The sequence below is a fragment of the Narcine bancroftii genome, chromosome 6, assembly GCF_036971445.1.
Source record: "Narcine bancroftii isolate sNarBan1 chromosome 6, sNarBan1.hap1, whole genome shotgun sequence".
Classification (NCBI taxonomy): domain Eukaryota; kingdom Metazoa; phylum Chordata; class Chondrichthyes; order Torpediniformes; family Narcinidae; genus Narcine; species Narcine bancroftii.
In genome coordinates, this window is record NC_091474.1 from 5,905,231 (window position 1) to 5,924,994 (window position 19,764).

General features: G+C 39.1%; 1 protein-coding gene across 1 annotated transcript in view; it reads left to right on the top strand.

Annotated features, from left to right (window-relative positions):
* Nucleotides 1-19,037, top strand: part of jph2 (junctophilin 2) — a 100,859-nt gene extending 81,822 nt beyond the window's left edge. The window contains exons 4-6 of the mRNA XM_069888153.1: nt 8,831-9,765; nt 18,500-18,592; nt 18,736-19,037. Coding sequence (XP_069744254.1) covers nt 8,831-9,765; nt 18,500-18,580 — 1,016 coding nt within the window. The 3' untranslated portion in view covers nt 18,581-18,592; nt 18,736-19,037. The remainder of the gene's footprint in view (nt 1-8,830; nt 9,766-18,499; nt 18,593-18,735) is intronic.
* The last annotated feature ends 727 nt before the right edge of the window (nt 19,038-19,764 follow it).

The window sequence follows — 19,764 nt, forward strand, 5'->3', positions numbered from 1 at the left end:
AACTACTCACAATACTCCTAATGTGGTCTGGCCTTACACAGCCTCAGCATTACATCCTTGCTTTCATATTCTAGTCCTGTCAAAATGAATGCTAATATTGCATTTGCCTACCTTGCTACTGAGTCAAATTGCAAGTTAACCTTTAGGGAATCCTACACTTGGACTCCCAAAACCTTTTGGAACTCAGCTTTATGAATTCTTTCCCCATTTAGAAACAGTCTATGTCTTTATTACTTCTACGAAAGTGTCTATTCTCCCAACCTGTCCTAGTCCCTCTACAGACTCCCTGCTTCTTCAACACTATCTGGTTTGTATCATCTGCAAACTTAACCACAAAGCCCTCAATTCAGTCATCCAAATCATTAAGCCTCCCATCTGGTTTAGCAGCCTTGTTTTCAGCCTTTTATCAAAAGCTTTTTGAAAATCCAGGTAAACAACATCCACTTATTCTCCCTGTCTTATTTGTATTAATATACAAGTAGTAATATGTAGGCACAAAACCTTTTATATAAAAAAAAACTGTCACTTCTCCTGAGGAAATATTGGTGGGTTCTCCCACAAACTCTTCCTCTTCTTTCCACCCCTCCACCATCATTGCCTTTATGAAATAAAACCAATTGTGGATAGTTTTTTATCATACATTTTCAGCTTTTGACCAAAGCCATTCTGAGACATTAGGCTGGATTGCATATGACATATGTTGAGTCTCCATATAAACTCTGTGGCAGCACTACTTAATGCAGCCTGGCAAGCCTCATTGAGCTGGGGAACTGCTGTTCTCGACATGTTCTTTAAAGGGTGAAAAACTACAGCATGCTGTTGTGCAGAGGGACTTGGGAGTGCTTGTGCATGAATCGCAAAAAGTTAGGTTGCAGGTACAGCAAGTTATTAAGAAGGCAAATGGAATGTTGGCCTTCATCGCTGGAGGAATTGAATTCAGGAGTAGGGAGGTAATGTTGCAACTGTATAAGGTACTGGTGAGACTGCACCTGGAGTACTGTGTCCAGTTCTGGTCTCCATATTTGAGGAAGAATATACTGGCTTTGGAGACGGTCCAGAGGAGGTTTACTAGGTTGATCCCTGGGATGAAGGGGTTGACTCATGATGAAAGATTAAATCATCTAGGATTGTATTCGCTTGAGTCCAGAAGAATGAGAGGAGATCTTATAGAAACATATAGGATTATGAAGGTATGGATAGGATAGATGGAGGAAGGTTTTTTGAGCTGGCCGGGGAAACTAAAACGAGAGGACACAGTCTCAAAATTCGGGGGAGTAGATTTAGGACAGAGATGAGGAAAAATAGTTTTTTCCCAGAGAGTAGTGAATGTTTGGAATTCTCTAACCAGGGAAGTGGTTGAGGCTGCCTCATTAAACATATTTAAAATTCGGTTAGATAAATTTTTACATGATAGAGGAATTAGGGGATATGGGGAGAAGGTAGGTAGGTGGAGTTAGGTCATAAATTAGATCAGCCATGATCCTATTGAATGGCGGAGCAGGCTCGATGGGCCATTTTTGGCCTACTCCTGTTCCTACATCCTATGTCCTATGAAATGAAGTAGTCAAGGAGCAACTGGATCCTGAAGCCCAGCCCTGAACTCTTATCAAAGGACTCTGTAACAAAGGCTCATTTTAAATGTCTTTATAATTAAGATATCCAGAAAATTGAAAGAGTGCAGAGAAGATTTACAGTGATGTTTGCAGAACTTTATAAACTGAGTTATAGGGAAAGGTTAAGCAGGTTAGGATTTTGAAGAGAATGAGAGGCTATTTGATAGATGTTGACAAAATGATGATGGGGACAGATGGAGTAAATGAAAGCAGGCTTTTTCACCAAGGATGGGTGAGACAAGAACGAGGTTATGGGTTAAGGATGGAAGGGGAAAGATTGAATGGGAACATTAGAGTGAACTTCACACAGAGAGTGGTAAGAGTATGGAATGAACTGCCAGCTGAAGTGGTGAATGAGGACTCCATTTTCACATTTAAGAAAAATTTGGATAGGTACTTGGATGGGAGGGGGAACAGAAGGCTATGGTTTGGATGCAGCTCTCTGGGACTAGGCACAATAATAGTTTGGCACAGACTTGATTGGCCTTGATTGTTTCTGTGCTGTAGTGATCTATGATTCTAGAGGCACTTATTTGCAGTTGAAACAAGTCTGCGTAATTACAATTGAACATTTTAAAACTTAAAATGCTTAATTAAAATTAATTGAAATAAAAAACATATCTTTTCAGTTTAGCAATGCTTTCTAATAAAAGAGGTTATGTTAGATGTACTTTTAGTTGACCTCACACACAGCAGAAAAGTACTGCACCTCAGTGGTTGCCTTCGTCCATCCAGAGGTATTGCCCAAGCATTTTGTTTGAAAAGTGGTGTTGGGAAAAACTACAGAGCAGACAGTTTTTGGAGACCATGGTCAGTCACTCTGATAAATCTGGATTTAATAGGGAAATGAGAACTTGTTAAAGGCAAAACCTATCTAATTTAAGAGTTTTAGTTTGGTAACTGAGAGGATAGTTGATGGAATTGCAGTTGTTAGGATATAAAAAGACTTCCGAAAAATGTTTGACAAAGTGACTGTCTTCAAGATGGGATCATCACACTGGGGTCAAGTGCAATGCACAAACGTGCTGGAGAAACTCAACAGGTCACACAGCGTCCATAAGAAGTAAAAGGCACTTATCGAAGGGCCCAGGCCGAAAACGTTGCTTTCCCCTTTACTTCCTTTGGCTGTTGCTTGGCCCGAGTTTCTCCAGCACATTTGTGTATTTTGCACGCTGAAGCAATGATATCTGCTCTGCCCTGGAGGCACCCCACTGTGCTCAGCTGAGTGAGTCTCAAGATTCATCTTGATTCGTGGCCTTGCTATGAGAGAAACATTGCCATCATTACTACTGGTGAGAGAAGGAAGAAAGACTATACTTCTCGGCTCTCCTGCTCTTTCTGACTGAATGTGAGGAATTGATTCAAGTGACATACCCTTGGAATTATTTTTAATATAATCTACAAGTAGAAATATAAATAATACAATCCATTTCAATGCATAAAAGATACCAAGTTGTACAGTATGAAAATAGACAGTAAATGACAGTCTTTAGCCAACTTGCTCCATTTTCAGCAATCACTGAAATGAGGTTATTTTGTTTAATCCAATTTGGATCATTTTCACATTGACTGCATGATTTATGACTAACAAACACGTCAATCCATTTGAAATGGAACTGCCTTTGCACTCCTTGCCAGTTTTGGGCTCCATGTCAGTTGATAGGGAACTCTGACATGACTAAAGCTTGTGATTAATTTCTGTGCCTACTCAATTAAAAATAATCGCATGTCCACGGCTTGTTCAGGAGAGGGCCTCCCAACGTGTTCCCTACCAGTCAATTATGACAAATGTGATTATTTCAAGGTAGAAAGATTGTCACAGTGATTTTTCTTTTAAATGTTGGATAAAATTTGTTTCCAGTTGTTGAAGAGGTGCTCTGCAGGATGCTGCACCACTTTTGTGTACAGGGATGAGGATACCATGTGATTTGTGTAGCAGAACTGGCCTGGTCCTCAAGTGAATGGTGGAGAACAGATGACTGAAGAATGCCTCCCTCCACTGAGGGGGTGGGGAGCACTCAGACTGAAAGCAGCTTTAACTCTGAAAAGATCCCAGGAAAAAGACTGGTAACTCCTGCACTTGATGCTTGCCATGAATAACTGGGTGCCTTCCTGAAGGCAGTGCCTAGGGCCAATGTATACCATTTGGAAGAATGTTTTACAGGTATCTCTGTACAAACTGAATTTCAAGGTAGAGAGATGCTACATGGGTAGAGACAAACAGCAATGACTGACTACCCTCATTTGGATGATTCAGAACTGCAACAAAGACCATGTTTTCTCTTGCCCCAGAAGAAATTCACCAATATTCTCTGCACATTAGTGACAAAATCAGAGGGAAGAACCTAAGTGAACCAACGGTAGCATCAAGGACAATTTCTTTCCTGCTGTGTTTGGACTCATTTACAAACCTTACTCATTAATAAAAAAATGTCTTTACTCTGTTCTAACTTTTCTCTTTATGGACTCTGCTAAGGTTGTTTGGTCACTTTGGTTCTCTACATCTACACTGAGTTAAACCTTGTGCATGTAGCGTGGTAAATGAGTGAGAGAAATCAGGAGAAAGGAGAGCAGAGTTGAGATTTAATATCAATTAATTTAAATGTATTCCAATTAACCATCTATTTTATTTTTTTAATAGCTTCCAGGTGCTCTAATGTTTGTGCATGCTATTGAAGTCTTCCTGTGAGTGTTGCCTACAGCTTGTCCTGAGATAGCTTCAACACTGCACCTCATTTATTCTGGGCAGGATTGCTCAGAATGCTTTCTTTTAGGGCCAAGAGCTCATAACCAATGAATTCCATGCTCAGGTTTATGATATTAAACACCCAGGTACATTGAAAAAGTTCATTTGTGAACCATCCAGCTAGTCAACATATACAGCTGATGCTTGCCATGGACAACTGTGTGTTTTTCTGAGGGCAGCACCCAGGGACATTTGGGAGGATACTGTATAAGTAGATATTTTTTATAAATAACCATATAACAATTACATTACAGAAACAGGCAACTTGGCCCTTCTAGTCCACTGACCTACACTCAGTCCATAACCCTCCATTCCTTTCCGGTCCATATATGTATCTAAGTTCTCCAAAAATGCTAATATTGAGCCTGCCTCCGCCACTTCATCTGGAAGCTCGTTCCACACACCCACCACTCTCTGAGTAAAGACAAAGGTAAAAGATAAAATAAGGTAAAGGTTCCATTATTGTCATGTAATGCTACATTTGTTTAACTTTGTCTATCGTAAGGAAGACAGAGTTGTCACTTTGTCCAGCACCCTCATAGAAATGAGGCCCCAACGAGGAATGAACTCACAACCCATGGTTTACAAGGCCAGTGCTCTAACCACTGAGCTATTGGAGTAAAGAAGTCCCCCCGCAAATCTCTCCATGTCAACTCTATCTATACCCCTAATAATTTTAAATACCTCAATCTAATCCTCTCTCAACCTTCTACGTTCCAAAGAATAAAGATCTAACTTATTTAACCTTTCCCTGTAACTTAGACCCTATAACCCTGGCAACATTCTAGTAAATCTTCTTTATACTCTCTCCAATTTGTTGATATCTTTCCTATTCCTTGGTGACCAAAACTGTACACCAAATTTGGCCTCGTCAATGAGCTCCTATACTAAATACTCTGATTTATAAAGGCCACATACCATAAGCTTTCTTCACCACTCTATCCACATGTGACTTCACCAATTTCAACTGGGGCAAGAAAAAATATTGTCTTTGTTGCACTTCTGAGTCACTCAAATGAGGTAGTCAGTTGCTGATGTGCGTCTGTACCATCTCTCTACCTTCTGATTGGATAAAGATATCTATTTGTAAAGCATCCTCCCAAATGGCCCTGGGCGCTGCCCTCAAGAAGACACACACCTCTTCATGGCAAGCATCAGCTGTATTATGTATGCGTTGACTAGCTGGATGGCTCACAAATGAACTTCCTCAATGGACCTGATCAATCAAGTTATTTACAGTGTCTTCATTTAATTATATTAATGTACATCTTTTCAAAATTTTAAAAACATTTTAAAAATTTCCTCATTTTAAAATTGTCAGGGAATATTTACAAATATTCAACTAATTTGACAACTTTGGAAGCTTGTTCAATCTGGGATTCCACTTTCCAAACAATTGTATGAAGCCACATATGGAAGGGTATACACTGAATATGCCTGGGATTGTCTGATCTTGGAAACTAAGCAGTACTTGGAGGGGATCACCAGGTGCTGTATGCTTCTGTGAGGGGTGCTGGACAAAGTGCCGATTCTCTGTCTGCTTTAAGGTAGACAAAAGGGAAAGAATTTCATTCTAAATGTAGTATTACATGACAACAATGGAACCTTTACCTTTAACATTCTGTTCTCAAAGCATAATCTTTTTTTGAGGTGATCGTCAACAGGTTTGATAAAAATAGATTTAAAAGCCTTCTGATTGGCTTGGTCCTATTGGGAAGAGTGATAATAAAATGTTACATTGCTTTGGGAATGACCTTGAGCCTGAAATTAAAGCCTTGGATTTAAGTCAAGTTAATGTAAGGAAAATGTTTTCTAAGTGTGGTAAAATTAATGAACGTAGATGAAAAATGCTGTGTAATTGTTAGAAGAATGTACATTTTGTTGGGATTGATTAATTCATGATTGAACAAAGTTAAGGGTAGTATTAGCTTAAAAAAAGGGTTGTAAATGTGATCAGGAAAACAGTAAGACTGGAAAATCAGGAGAGTTTTTGGAACAGGCAGTGAATAACCAAAAATTAGCAAAGGTAAAGAAAAGTGAATTTGAAAACGTATGCAGGAAAACTAAACAGAAGTAATTATAATGAAGCAATAAAGCCCAAATGAGTGAAGAACTGAAAATTGATTGGGGTTAGTAAAGGGCAGTTATTGGAAATAAATTGCCACAAATCTCTTAAATCTGATGTCTTGGTGTTCTAAATGGAGCCAGTGCAAAGATAGTATATGTATGAGCAGTGATCCTTTAGGATTTCTTGCATTGTAATTGATGGCAACAAATTGGATGTAGCAAGTGTACTACTTGACTTCAAGAAAGGATTATTAGGGACTAATTAGCTTGGTAGAGTTGATAGGGAAAAACATGGTAATAGAGAACTTAGAAATTATAATTAAGTAGAGTCATCTTAATTTTATTAAATGGAATTAGTTTTACAAATCTAATGATATTTCATGAGGTGTAACCAAAAGGGTAGGTAAAATTGTATATCTGTAAGTGGCTATCATTGGACACCTCTGGAAGAACCTGGTATTTCCAGTGCAGAATAGATTTGCATGCCTGCCAAATAAACAAACCGATCTTTGGGACCATGCTACCAACAGTAAATGTACCCAATGGGACCATGAACTCACACTCCAGGCCCTGAATTCAGTCCTAATTCTGGAATCAACTGGCTTGGAGCGATGTCCAGGGCTTAGACAATGAGGCAGAAAGAAAAATGCTATGCATCAATGTTTTATACATTTCTGATATGGGTGCCTCGCCAATAATAACCCTAGGTAATTTAAACAAGCCAATGGCAAGGTGTGCACTAATGTGTGGCTGGAGTCCAACATTGATTGACAGGTGATGTGACTTCCGAATAAGTTTCAGTCAGGGAGGACACGTGACCACCCGCAATCCACAGTATTCCAGACAGGCCACGTGTTTCCCCATAATCCACATATAACAAGCGGACAAGCGGACAGTGAAGAAGGCTTTCATAGATTGCAGAGGTATCTAAACCAGCTTGGAAAATGGGCTGCAAAATGGCAGATGGAATTTAATGGAATCAAGTGTGAGGATTTGGATTTTGGGAGGAAAAACCAAGGTAGGACATACATGATAATTGGTAGGGCACTGAAGAATTCAGTAGAACAGAGGGATCTGAGAATACAGATATATAATTCCCTGAAAGTGATCCTACAGATATATAGAGTTGTAATGAAAGCTTGCAAATTGCCTTCATAAATCAAAGTATAAACTAGAGGAGTAGGGATGTTTGGTAAAGTAAGGCCAAATTTGGAGTATTGTGTGTAATCTTTGGTCACATAACTACAGGAAGATATCAATAAGATTGAAAGAGTGCTGAACTTTACAAGAATGTAGCCGTGACTTGAGGAACTGACTTACAGTGAAAGGTTAAACAAGTTAGGACATTATTCCATATAGTGTGGTAGAATGAGGAGAGATTTGATAGAAGTATACAAAATTATGAGGGGTATAGATAGAGTAAATGCAAGTAGGCTTTTTACACTGAGATTATGTGAGATACAAACCATAGAACATGGGTAGAGGGTAAAAGGGGAAAGTTTAAGGGAGAACTTCACACAGTAGTAGAAGTACGGAATAAGCTGGCATCTGAAATAAAATGAAATTAACATTTAAGAAACATTTGGTAACAGGTACATGGATGGGATGGGTAATGGAGGGATAATGAACTGGGTGCAGGCCAGAGGGACTAGGTAAAATAATAGTGTGGCACAGATGAGAAGAACTGAGGGACCTTGTTTCGATGCTGCAATGTTCTGATTCTGTGGTTCTAAACTCTTTGATCTGCCTCCATTATTGATCCCCACCATTTTAAACTACCAGCCTCATTATTAACCCTCCCTCATCCCAATCAACCACTCATTATAAACATTGAATCTACCGGTTCTGATTTTAAATCATGTCATTCAAAAGTATAGAAAAAGTTGCAAACAAGACGAGTTTTAAAGATCATGTCACTGCGAGATTGGAAATTGGTATAGCATTGCAAACCTATGAGTTTATGCATGAACAGCTGGATTTTGTATGAGCAGTGGATTATAATAAAAGCATGTGAGGCCAGCTAATGGAGTATTGGAGTTGGTTGTTCCTGTAATATGGCCAGTATTGGCAGGTATTATTTACAGTGCTCTCCATAATGTTTGGGATAAAGACTTTTTTCTCCTTCTTGGCCTCTGTGCTCCAGTTTTAAATTTGTAATCAAACAATTCACAGTGAGTGATTAAAGTGTACATTTCAGATTTTATTAAAGGTTATTTGTATAATTTTGGTTTGACCATGTAGAAATTACAGCACTTCTTCCACTTTGATTTTTTTAAATAACGGGTGACATTCAGGTTCTTTCATGGAAATGAAAAGTATATTAGAGATTCATAACTATGCTGATGTGCAAGAATCCATATGTTAAAGTTGTGCTGAATGGCCCACAATAATTGATCTTTTTCAGGTCCAGAATATCAAAAGAGAAAACTGCTGCAGGAGTTGATAGAGAATGGGGATAATGTGGAAAACACAGACCAAGAGCCGCCATCAATAGAAGAGCCTCCACCTACTCCACCAGGGAGTCCTGGAATTCATGAAAAGGCCACAACTCCACGTGAGTCATCTCCTGCTGTCACCCCTTCACCGAGTCCAGTGGAAACACCACCAGAAGTCCGGAAGGTTAGACATTCAAACCTTAAGATGGAGGGCTCCAGCCACTTGAGTCCAGGCAAATGGATTGGGGAGCAAAATAAAAGCAGAAGCCTTATAAGTAGCCGATCCAACAGTCAACCTGCAACACCCTCTGATTTATTGATCGTGCAGACTGAGAACAAATCGGTTGCCAGCAGTCGAAATCTATCGAGGAGCTCTAGCCACCAAAGTAACAAAAGGACACCAACCAACATGGAGGAACTATTGCAAAACAACTGCGATTTGGACATAAAACCTTTGGAAAGGATTGAAAGTAAACAGAGCACAAATCAAAAGAGCAAACCAAAACAACCTATCCCACCCAAAACCAATGCTCAGGTCCATGAAAGTTATCACAGCTATGCTGTACGGCCACAAGTAGGTCCCCCTCCTTTGGATTTATTGGATAAAGTTACCCCTCCAACATTTTCCTACAAAAAAGAAACAATCTCAGAAAAACCTCCCATTTTAGAGCCAAAGCCAGAGATCAAAATAAAAGCAGAATCTGAATTGGAACCAAAGCCAACACCTTGGTTGCAAGAAGCTGCACCCCGTTCAAAACAAGAAAAACCGTTCCAACCCCAGCCAGAAACCAGACCTCATCCCAAGCTGGAACTTAAACCAGTACTAAAACCAGTGGCGAAACCAGTACCAAGATTAGTAACACCATCTGAAAAGAAAGGGAAGGAGGTGACACCATTTGATCAGGTGAGTTTATCTTTAGGGAATGTCCCATTCAGATATGACTTAACACAATGTATACTATGGGGTAGCCTGACCAGTTTCTAACTTCATTTTTCTTGTACATTTTAGCCTTTTAGATTCTGAATTGTTAAACGGGTAAGCTACATCACCATTTGCGCATTTTTACAAATTCATGTATTGCAGTTTTAAAAAATCATATTTTGGGCAGAAAAAACTAACAATTATAATGATGTACCATCTCTCTTCATAATTACTTCCACTTTCTCCATGACTAAATTATCCAGAAGCAACCACTTTCAGCCAATTCATTTCCACAAACTTCTATCACAGTTGACAGTTCCTGATGGAATTCTCTTTGTTGCCTACTTCACCATCATGAACTGTTCCTTGTGCTGCACAAAGATGAGAGAGAGGCACAAGAATGTAGGTCAGAAATGGATTTGCCTCACTATTTTTGGATGAGATGAACAAGTCTTCAGATCATATTGAGGGAAGTACAGCATTTCCCATAAAAGAGCCAAGTTGGGAAAGGTCTGCTTGTTGGCTGGTCTTGTATAGGCATTTCGTGCTGATTGCTATGGCATGGCAAAAAGAAGAATGGAGGCAAATGACTAAGTGGTTGCACAAGAGCTGTTCGGATGGTTGGATGTTATTTAAATAAAGGAATGGATTTGGGTTTTGTTCAAAGACATGTATTTGGAGTCCAGCATGGTAACTTTTAGTAAGGAAATTCTCTGTTTGTTTACAGCTAATGTAAGTCAGGTATAGTTTCCTTGGTTGAATATGTTACCCAGATCAGTAAATTACTGCAGGTCTCAAGTTTTAATATGCATCAAGTCAAAGGGTATCTTTTATTTCACATTGGGAAAATAAGTGTGATGGGAGTCCTCTTTTGTCCATCCAGCTCATTAAAAAAAAAATCAGTAAAAGTGATTTAAAAATGCAATCACAAATTGACTTGGTGTCAAAATTAATGTGATAGAGAGACCTTTCTTTTGAGACATTTGCAAAAGGATAGAACGGTAAGAATAACTTATTAAATGTCAGACAGCATTTTTTTTTTAAATAATTCCTTCCAAAACTCATTATGGGCATTTTTCAATCGAACTCCAACTTTATCCCATCTGCTGCAGTCAGTTCCCGTGCCCATAAGGTCCCAAATTTTCAATAAGTCTTGAGAAGGACACAATGCATTTAAAATTATTTTTGTCTAAAGGCTGTAGCTTTATATTCTAGTCTGTACTGATAAGTAGCAGTGTTTAGAACTGCAATTCTTCAAACAATGTACAGTCGTTTTATTTAGTTTATGATTTTTAATATATATTTTTATATTTAGTTTTGAATCAAAGTGCTCATTGGCTATTAGCTCTCTGAATTCATTTATGAAAATCTAGGACTAGCCCATGAATTCCACAGAAAAATGCAATTTCATTTCCGTAGAGAGCATTGAGGCAAGGATGAAGAGAATTTAAAATGATATTCCAGTGTTCCATAACCCACAATAAAGTAAAATAAAAATAATTAAATATTATTACTTTTTCTTTAGCATCCCTCAGGTTTCATCACCCAAAGCTACGGCATCAACGGCAAAAAAATTGTTTGCCCAAATTAAACCCGAGCATGTCATCACATTTGCTAATTATTTTTTCCTGTCATGTTTTTCCACCACACTATTTGGTAAAGTTCGGCCTAATTTTGTTCCCCAGCCACAGCTGTACAGGGAACATCAGCAGTTAAATGGATCTGGAAGTAAAATTATTTTTAGCACATGTATGATGAGGCTTTTTTTCAACAGCCATGAGCTTCTACGAAGTTAAACAGGAAAGTCTTCAGACTCTGTGATGATCCTGCAATATACATAAGTGCTGGAGAAACTGAACAGGTCACGCAGCATCAATAGGAAGTAAAAGGTAACCAATGTTTTGGGTCTGAGCCCTTCATCTAGATATGAGCAAAGAGCAGGTAGGTGATTGAATAAAAATGTGAAGGAGAAAGGGGCAGGGGAAGGTTAAGGGTGGAAGGGTAGAAGAGAATAAAGCCAAGAAATTATCATGGAGTGGCTAGCTCTCTGAATAGAAGGGGGGACAGGGAATTAGAGGAAAGGAGAAAGGGATAGGAAAAGAGAGGGACTTGGTGGTGGGCTTCAACAGAAAATGGAGAAGTCAATGTTCTTGTCATCTGTTTGGAGAGTGCCTTGACAGAATATTAGGTGTTATTCCTTCAATTTCTGGATAGCCATGACAGTGTGGGAATGGTGTGTGGATTTAAAATGTTTAGCCACTAGAAGTCCCTGTTATTGCAGCAGATAAAATGAAGGTGCTCAATGAAATAATCTCCCCGTCTGCGTGCAGTCTTTCTGATGTAGAGGAAGCTACAATGGGAGCATTGGATGGAGTAGATGACCTCTGTAGATTCACAAAGGAAGTGCTGCTTCACATGGAAGTCCTGCTTGGGACACTGAATGGAGGTGAGAAAGCAGGTCTGGGCACAAGTGTAGCATTTCATGTGGTCATGGGGTAGGAACCAAGGGGGTGATTAGTTGGAAGATACAAGTGTCTGCGCGTGGAGGCGAGGGTGATCCAAAGAATTCGGTGAGAGAAGTAAAGAGAGCAGCAATCAATGCGGTGTAGGTACCTGAGATCCTTGTAGGGGCCAAACTGTTTGGCCTGGAAACTTATCTTCTCTTAGCACCCTACCAGCCTCCGCATTCAACATATTATCTTCCAAAGTTTCTGCTATCTGCAACACGATCCCACCACCAGACACACCTTCCCCTCTCCCCTTTCTGCAGGAATCACTCCCTCCAGGACTCCCTTGTCCACTCATCCCTTCGCACTAATTGCCTCCTTGGACCCTACCCCTGTGAAACATTGGTTACATTTTACTTCCTATAGACAAGGTATGACCTGCTAGGTTTCTCCGATATTTTTGTGATGTGAGTTTCTATGAGTTGGCTTTGCAATTATTATTCAAAATCATTTTTTTTGGAAGATAGTTCATCAACTAACCAAAACCACTTTTAATTATCATCTGTCAAGATTACCTCTGACAACTGGTTACATTACTAACTGGAGTAGTATTTTGTTTAGAAAGTTTGAACACATGCTGCCAAAGCTCTACCAAAGTAGGGATTGGAATTTTATGGATCTCTGCTTATATTTTCTTAACAATTCAACAGTTTCCATGGTACCCATGGCTATTATTTTTGAGCATTATGGTTCTTCCGTGAAACATTTGGCATAGAAATTAGATTGCATGACAATATTTCAGAGCCATGCAGTAAACCATTTTTTTGGTCATACTGAACTTCACTGAAAACAGCCAGTCTCACGGTCTTCCCTCTCAACTCTACTTAGCGATCAAATTTTGTATCACATGGCATGTGAAACAATCTTCCACTGTGCAAGTGTAGGATTTCAAAACACAATTTTTCGAGAACTTTCCCTCTAGTTGCAGATCTACTCCAAACAAGTTCAGGTCCAATGTTGATTGTCCACTTTTCTCAGGAACAACCACTACTTCCTCTCTTAGGAAAACTAGGATTTTAGTTCAGTGCTATAATGAAATCTTTCTTGTCTTTCTTTCATTTGGCCCTTCCTTTCCCACATACTAATCTCCTGAGGGTCTAATCTCCAATTTAACCCACTTTATGTATTGATGTCCCCGGTCTGGTTCAGCCTTCCCCTCAACCAATTACATTAAAACCCCTGGTATCCTGAATTTAAGCATCTGGCAAAAAAAACCATGGAAAATAAATTTTAAAAATTAAAATAATAAGATTCAAATAATAGGTAAAAACACACATTTAAAATTGTAAAAGTAAATGTTCTCTGAAGAAATACAAACATTCGGTGAAGATTGGAGCAAATATTGAGCCAGCTCAGTGCCTTAGTTGTGCTTTGCTTATGGGAGCTGTTTGAATAAAGTTGTGCTTGAATAAAATGGTGTCGCCCAGGATGAAAAGCCACGCTCTTAAAATGTCACCTTATCCCTGCTTAGTAAGAGTCACCCCAGTCAGAGACATTATATCTAAACATGGGGGGGGGGGGGGTTAATTGTCTATAATGTTATTGTTCATCTTTTGGGTGCCTCAGTTGGGAGGGTAGATGTAGTGATGGTGAAATATTTTCAAAGAATATGACTGAAAATAAAGTAAAATGCTTTAAAGTTTAATTGTAAATACAATGTATTATTTTTGTATTTTGTCTTTTGAACTGTTTATTCATAATACAGGTGTATTAGTTAGGCATTGTAAAACAACCAGAAAATACACTTATCCAGAATCTACCATTCCTCTTTGGTACCGGATACCAGGGATCTTACGGTACTTGAGTGGAGTACTGAGCCACAGCCAGAGTCAGGTCCACAATCATTCTTCCTTCTGGGTCTTGGCTATTAAGTTGAGGGCTCTAATGTATCTGTTGGTATGCCTCCGTGACCACTATCACTGTACGCAATAGTACTCATTAGAGTTTTATAGCCCCAATCTTTCAGTGTTCTCCTAAGCACAAAGGAATATGATGTAGCAACCTATCTTTCAATTATGTTGCCAGGTTCATGAATGAAAAATCATTTGGAAGTAGAGTTCAGCTGATTTATGAGAATGAATGATCAGTTCTTTGTAACCAAATTATAATTCTTGCTAAGGAAATGCTGCTCATCGTTTCTTTAACATTTGTATTACAACGTGGCATGGTTGGCATAGGACAGCACTGTTGGTGTAGTGGTTAGCGTAATGCCTTTAAAGCGCCAGTGATTGGGACTGGGATTCGAGTCCCATGCTGTCTGTAAGGTGTTTGTACTGTGATGGAATATTTAGGAATGTTTTTGGGAGATAAATTGGTAAAATTAGAGTAGGTTACATACATACACACACACTTTAAAACAGATCTTATTTGAAATACCGAAGAATTCATATTCAGTTACTTTACAAAAACTATGGAGAATGCTATGCACATTTCACAAGAAGGTGCTAATTTAAATGATGTCATGAAATGAATAGACTGGAGTCAGGTTGTCTGTGTTGGACATTTCTGACTTCCCTTCAAAGTGCTCACTCAAAGGTCAATGAGAGGTTTGATTACCTAAAACAACAGATGGGAGCAGAAGACTAACTCCTATTGTTTGCTGGAGAAGGAGGGGGTTTTGCAAGTGAGAGAGAGAGGGACATGTGGCTGGCAGATCGAATCTCAGAGAAAGAGAGACTGAACAGTGTCAGCCAGGAGAAGCTTGTTGGAACTGAAACAGAAGCTCCAGAGTGGCGGATGACTGGGTGCTATTTGTCTGATGTTTCTCTTGGAATAAGTGGAACAGAAAGGAACTCCGTGACAGCCTGAAAGAAAGAAGTTATCACCTGGAGAACCCTGATGGGGCAAGTTTCATCAGCAAGACACTGAGGTGACTAATGGTGGTACCTGAGTTGTGGAAATCCTGGAACAACAAATCTCTCTCTGCAAACCTATGAGAATTTTCTTGAACGGTAAACAGTTCCTCCCATATAGCCTCTGTGGACAAGCCCTCTAATCTATCATGTCTGGGTGCTGCTGTGACATTTTCCCTGACTAGCAATGCCACCACTCCCCCTTTCATTTCTCCCTATTACAACAGAACCCCAGAATATTGAGCTGCCAGTCCTGCCACTCAGAACATCATTCCCACCATGCTCAACCTTTTTATTTCTCTTTGTCTGCAGGCTTAACAGCATCTTGGTGTGGCCTCATTTGGAGTTCTGTGTGCAGTTCTGGTCGCCTAATTATAGGAAGGATATAAACAGAGTGGAGAGAGTGCAGAGAAGGTTTACCAGAATGTTACCTGGGTTTAAGCATCTGGAGTATGGGGAGAGATTGGACAGATTGGGTCTTTATTCTTTGGAGCGTAGAAGGTTGAGAGGGGATTTGATAGAAGTATTTAAGATTATGAAAGGGATAGACAGAGTGGATGTGGATAGACTATTTCCGTTAAGAGGAGGAAAGATTAAAACAAGAGGACATGAGTTAAGAATTAAGGGGCAGAGGTTTAGAGGTAACATGAGGGGGAACTTCTTGACTCAGAGAGTGGTAGCCGTGTGGAATGATCTTCCGGGAGAAATAGTGGCGGTGGAGTCAATTGTATTATTTAAGAAAAGGTTGGACAGGTCTATGGATGAGAAGAAGATGGAGGGTTATGGGCATTGTGCAGGGAGGTGGGACTAGAAAGGGGTGTTTGGTTCGGTGCGGACTAGAAGGGCCTAATGGCCTGTTTCCGTGCTGTAATTGTTATGTTATGTTATGTTAACTATTCCCCATCACTACAGCTCACCTTCTCCAATTCTGTGCCAGAGACCTGACCACTGTGGCTTTTCCCTGGTAGGTTGTACCCCCTCAACAGTATATGTTATTGAGGGAAATAGCTACAGGGTTACCCTGCTTGGACCACCTCTTCCCTTTCCCTCTCCAGATGAACACCCAGCTACTGCTTCCAAAGAGTGTCTGCTTCTCAAATGATCCAGAGTTCATTCAGCTCCCCTATCTCCATCTGTAAGGAGTTACAGTTGGGAGCATTCCTTGCAGGTGAAGTCATCAGGAACACCAGTGACTTCCCTAATTTTCCACATTCTATAAAAGGAACATACTGCTGCCCTGATAAGAATCAGTACTTACTTGACCTCACCTTCTCTTGCCTATGTCTTCTAACTGAAACCTTTCCTCCATAGAACTGTTATCATTCCCAACACCTGCACCTCCTCTCACTAAAGCTTCTTGAGGCAAAGCTTTTATATCCCTGTCTTACATAGGGCCACTCTCATAGTGCAAGCTTTAATTAAGCTTCCTTTACTTTTATTGGCTAGAGTTAAATAATTAAGTAGTCACCTTTTACCTGCACTTTTTAAAATGTCCATCTCTTTCTCACTCTCGTAGCAACTCCCTTCGCTGTAAAATAGTTACTAGCTCACTTTCTGTAGAAAGGGTATATTTGCCTTGGAATTGATGCATTGTGCATTGAATAGATTTATTCCTAGCCAAAAGTTTATGAAAGGATGGAACAACATTGGCCCAAAATTGGAATGTAAAAGAATGAAATGTGGAAAACAAGAAGATCTCACTGAAACTAATCCTTGAGAGAATTAACTGAGAAAATATTGAAAAGTTGTTTCCTCTAACTGGAGGATCAAGAACCTGTTGTCATAATCTCCGAATAAGAGGTTGGCAATGTATAATGGACAAAAGAAAAAGTTGCGTGTCTTTGTAATTTTCTGTTCCAGAGGGCTGTTGTGTTTCATTGCTGAGACTGACGGACTGACTATGGACATAAAAGGAATCAGAGAATATGGGTCTAGTGTAGGTGCAAAGCCAACTCTGGTTTTGATGTCTTGTTTTCCATATGTTGGCTTTTGGCTGTGGTTTCTGAGATAACCAGGCAGCAAGCTGACTGTAGGACCAACTAGCTTTTTACCTGAGAACTATTCTAAAATATCCATCTTTTCATTTTGAAAATCAGAGATTAATTACTGGTGGGTATTAAACCAGCTTGGGTTTGAATCCTCTCTAGTTGGGGTAGAGGAGCTAGGAATTAAAGACAGCTGGAATCTGATGTTTCTGGCACAAACAACATAAAGCGTGTGAATGTATGACTTGGGATAATGCAAAAACCTCACTCACGGAGAACCCCTGGTCTATGACAAAAGCTAGAGAATGGGGAGCCATGCCTCCTTTGACATTTTAAAAAGTGTTCTAAGATTGAAGACTTCCAGCTATACTTTTTAAAACATATATAAAAATGTGTAACGTGAAAGTCTGCAGACACTGTGATTATAGTAAAAACACAAATATGCTGAAAGAACTCAGCAGTTCATGCATTGTCCATAGGAAATAAAGATACATAACCAACTTTTTCAGTCTGAGCCCTTTTAGGTATGGACAAAAAGCGGGCAGGCATATCTTACATCCTATGGATGTTGCTTGACTTGCTGAGTTCTTCCAGCATTTTGGTGTTTTTACTTTTTATAAAAATAATCTCCTGTGCTAACTCACCTGTAGGCCTGGAATCCTTCAAGATATGACCACAGAGTGACATGGTACAGGACTTGAATGGTGATTCCCCAATGTAATTTTACAGTCAGATATTGAATCCATCTCTAGGGTCAGATTCTCTATGGAGGGGATCAGCAAAGCATCGCAATAGAAAATGTTGGGTCGAGTTACCAGACCACCAGGCAGGATACCGGACTATTGGTCCAGAGGCACGAGTTTGAATTCCACAACGTCAGTGAACTTAAAAGTCATGTAATTAAGTACAGTTAAAACTTGTCAGCTCCTTGCAATGACAGCATGAAAGTTGTAGCTTTATGTGGAGAAAATAAACATCAGGTTCATTATCATTCTGTAGGGAAGGAAATCTGCCACCCTTCCATAAACTGACCCACATGCAACTACAAACAAAATGTTTGTGGTCTTTCATCTCCTTTGTACATAAAGCATAGTATTTTCAAAAATATTTTAAAATCCTTGGTCAGAAAATCCCATTGTAAGAATATTACTACTGCTAATCTATTCTAGATTATTGAATTGTTCATGTTATAGGATTCTGCCAAATACAATTCTTTTTTTTTTTAAAGAGTATTGGAAAATATTGGTTTTATGGAATTTAAAAAAAGAGATAATATTCTCACCTTTTTGAAAGAATAGCTGATTAAAAATGTTTTGGTCTAGGACCTGTGGCCTAAAACCTGGTTATTCACATGTCTGTCTATTTATTTCAGGGACCCAATACCCTTATGATCGTCATGGTCATTTTACTGAACATTGGTCTCGCCATCTTGTTTGTGCATTTCCTTACATGATTTGTTTCCAAGGTAAGTGCCACAATTTACTGATACCAGGAACAATGGCATTTTTGATCTGTGTAAAAATTATTCACACTAGCACTATGTGAAAGCCCAAGGTTTTCTTGTATCTATAAAGCCATGTTGACATTCTGTGCATTCATTCATTGCAGAAGCCTGTGAGCTTGGTCTCTTGAGAATAAAGAGGAGTTTTGGAAAATTGTACATCCTGCAAGACTTGACACTCAGACACTGCAGAAATTGATTACAATGGCCCTTCCTGAAGGATTCCCTGATTTGTTTTCCATCACCAGTTTGTGCCATACAGTTTTGCAAATGAGATACATTGGGAGACAAACATCTGAGCTGAATTTACTTGTAGAAACTAACAGCTGCCTTACCTTTTGCCTGTGTTTATATTATACAGTACTCGCTGCCAAGGATTGTGCTTGAAAGCTTGAATTATTCTATTGTACAAGGGGAAATGGGAAGAGGGTGGGGGGGGGGGGGGGGGGGAAAGAGAGAAAAACAAATTCTTATGGTTCTATTTCATAAACAAAAGTTGAGTTAGTTCAGGGAGATCTTGCTCATGTATTTTTGTAGCTTGATAACTTTTTTGGTTAAAATGAGTAAAGCAAAATGATTTTAAATATGGATATTACTTATTTAACATAACTGAAAGATCTAGGGCTATATTTTCCTCTGTTCAATATTTCTGGTTTTAAAAAAAGGTAAATTGTCGTTCTCTAGATTCTGCTTTTACTACAAAAAAAGACCCTTCAGATGAAGTACTCCCTTTAAAGATTGATTTTTGAAAAAGCAAACACGAATGCTGTGCACTGCATTCATAGGGCTTTTTACGTGTGAAAAAGGGAACTGTTGGTCAACTGTGAATTTTTAATTAATTTTTTCTATCACTGATTAGATGAGTAAGAGAACAGTGATTCATGGTGTGTTGCATGTTTGAACAGTGAACTGTTTCTAAATCATATTTTAAAAGTAATTATACAGTTCTGCCATAAAAGCATGCATTTTTGAATAACACTATAATAAGGCAAAGAGAATGCGGAGATTTGCTCTTAACCAATATTCTTTCAGGTTCAAATTGATTAAAAACTCATGGAGGACCAAAATTTCTTTGCAACAAGTTCAACATTTCACATTTTGAATGCGATATTAGAAATTGTGTACCTACACTTTTT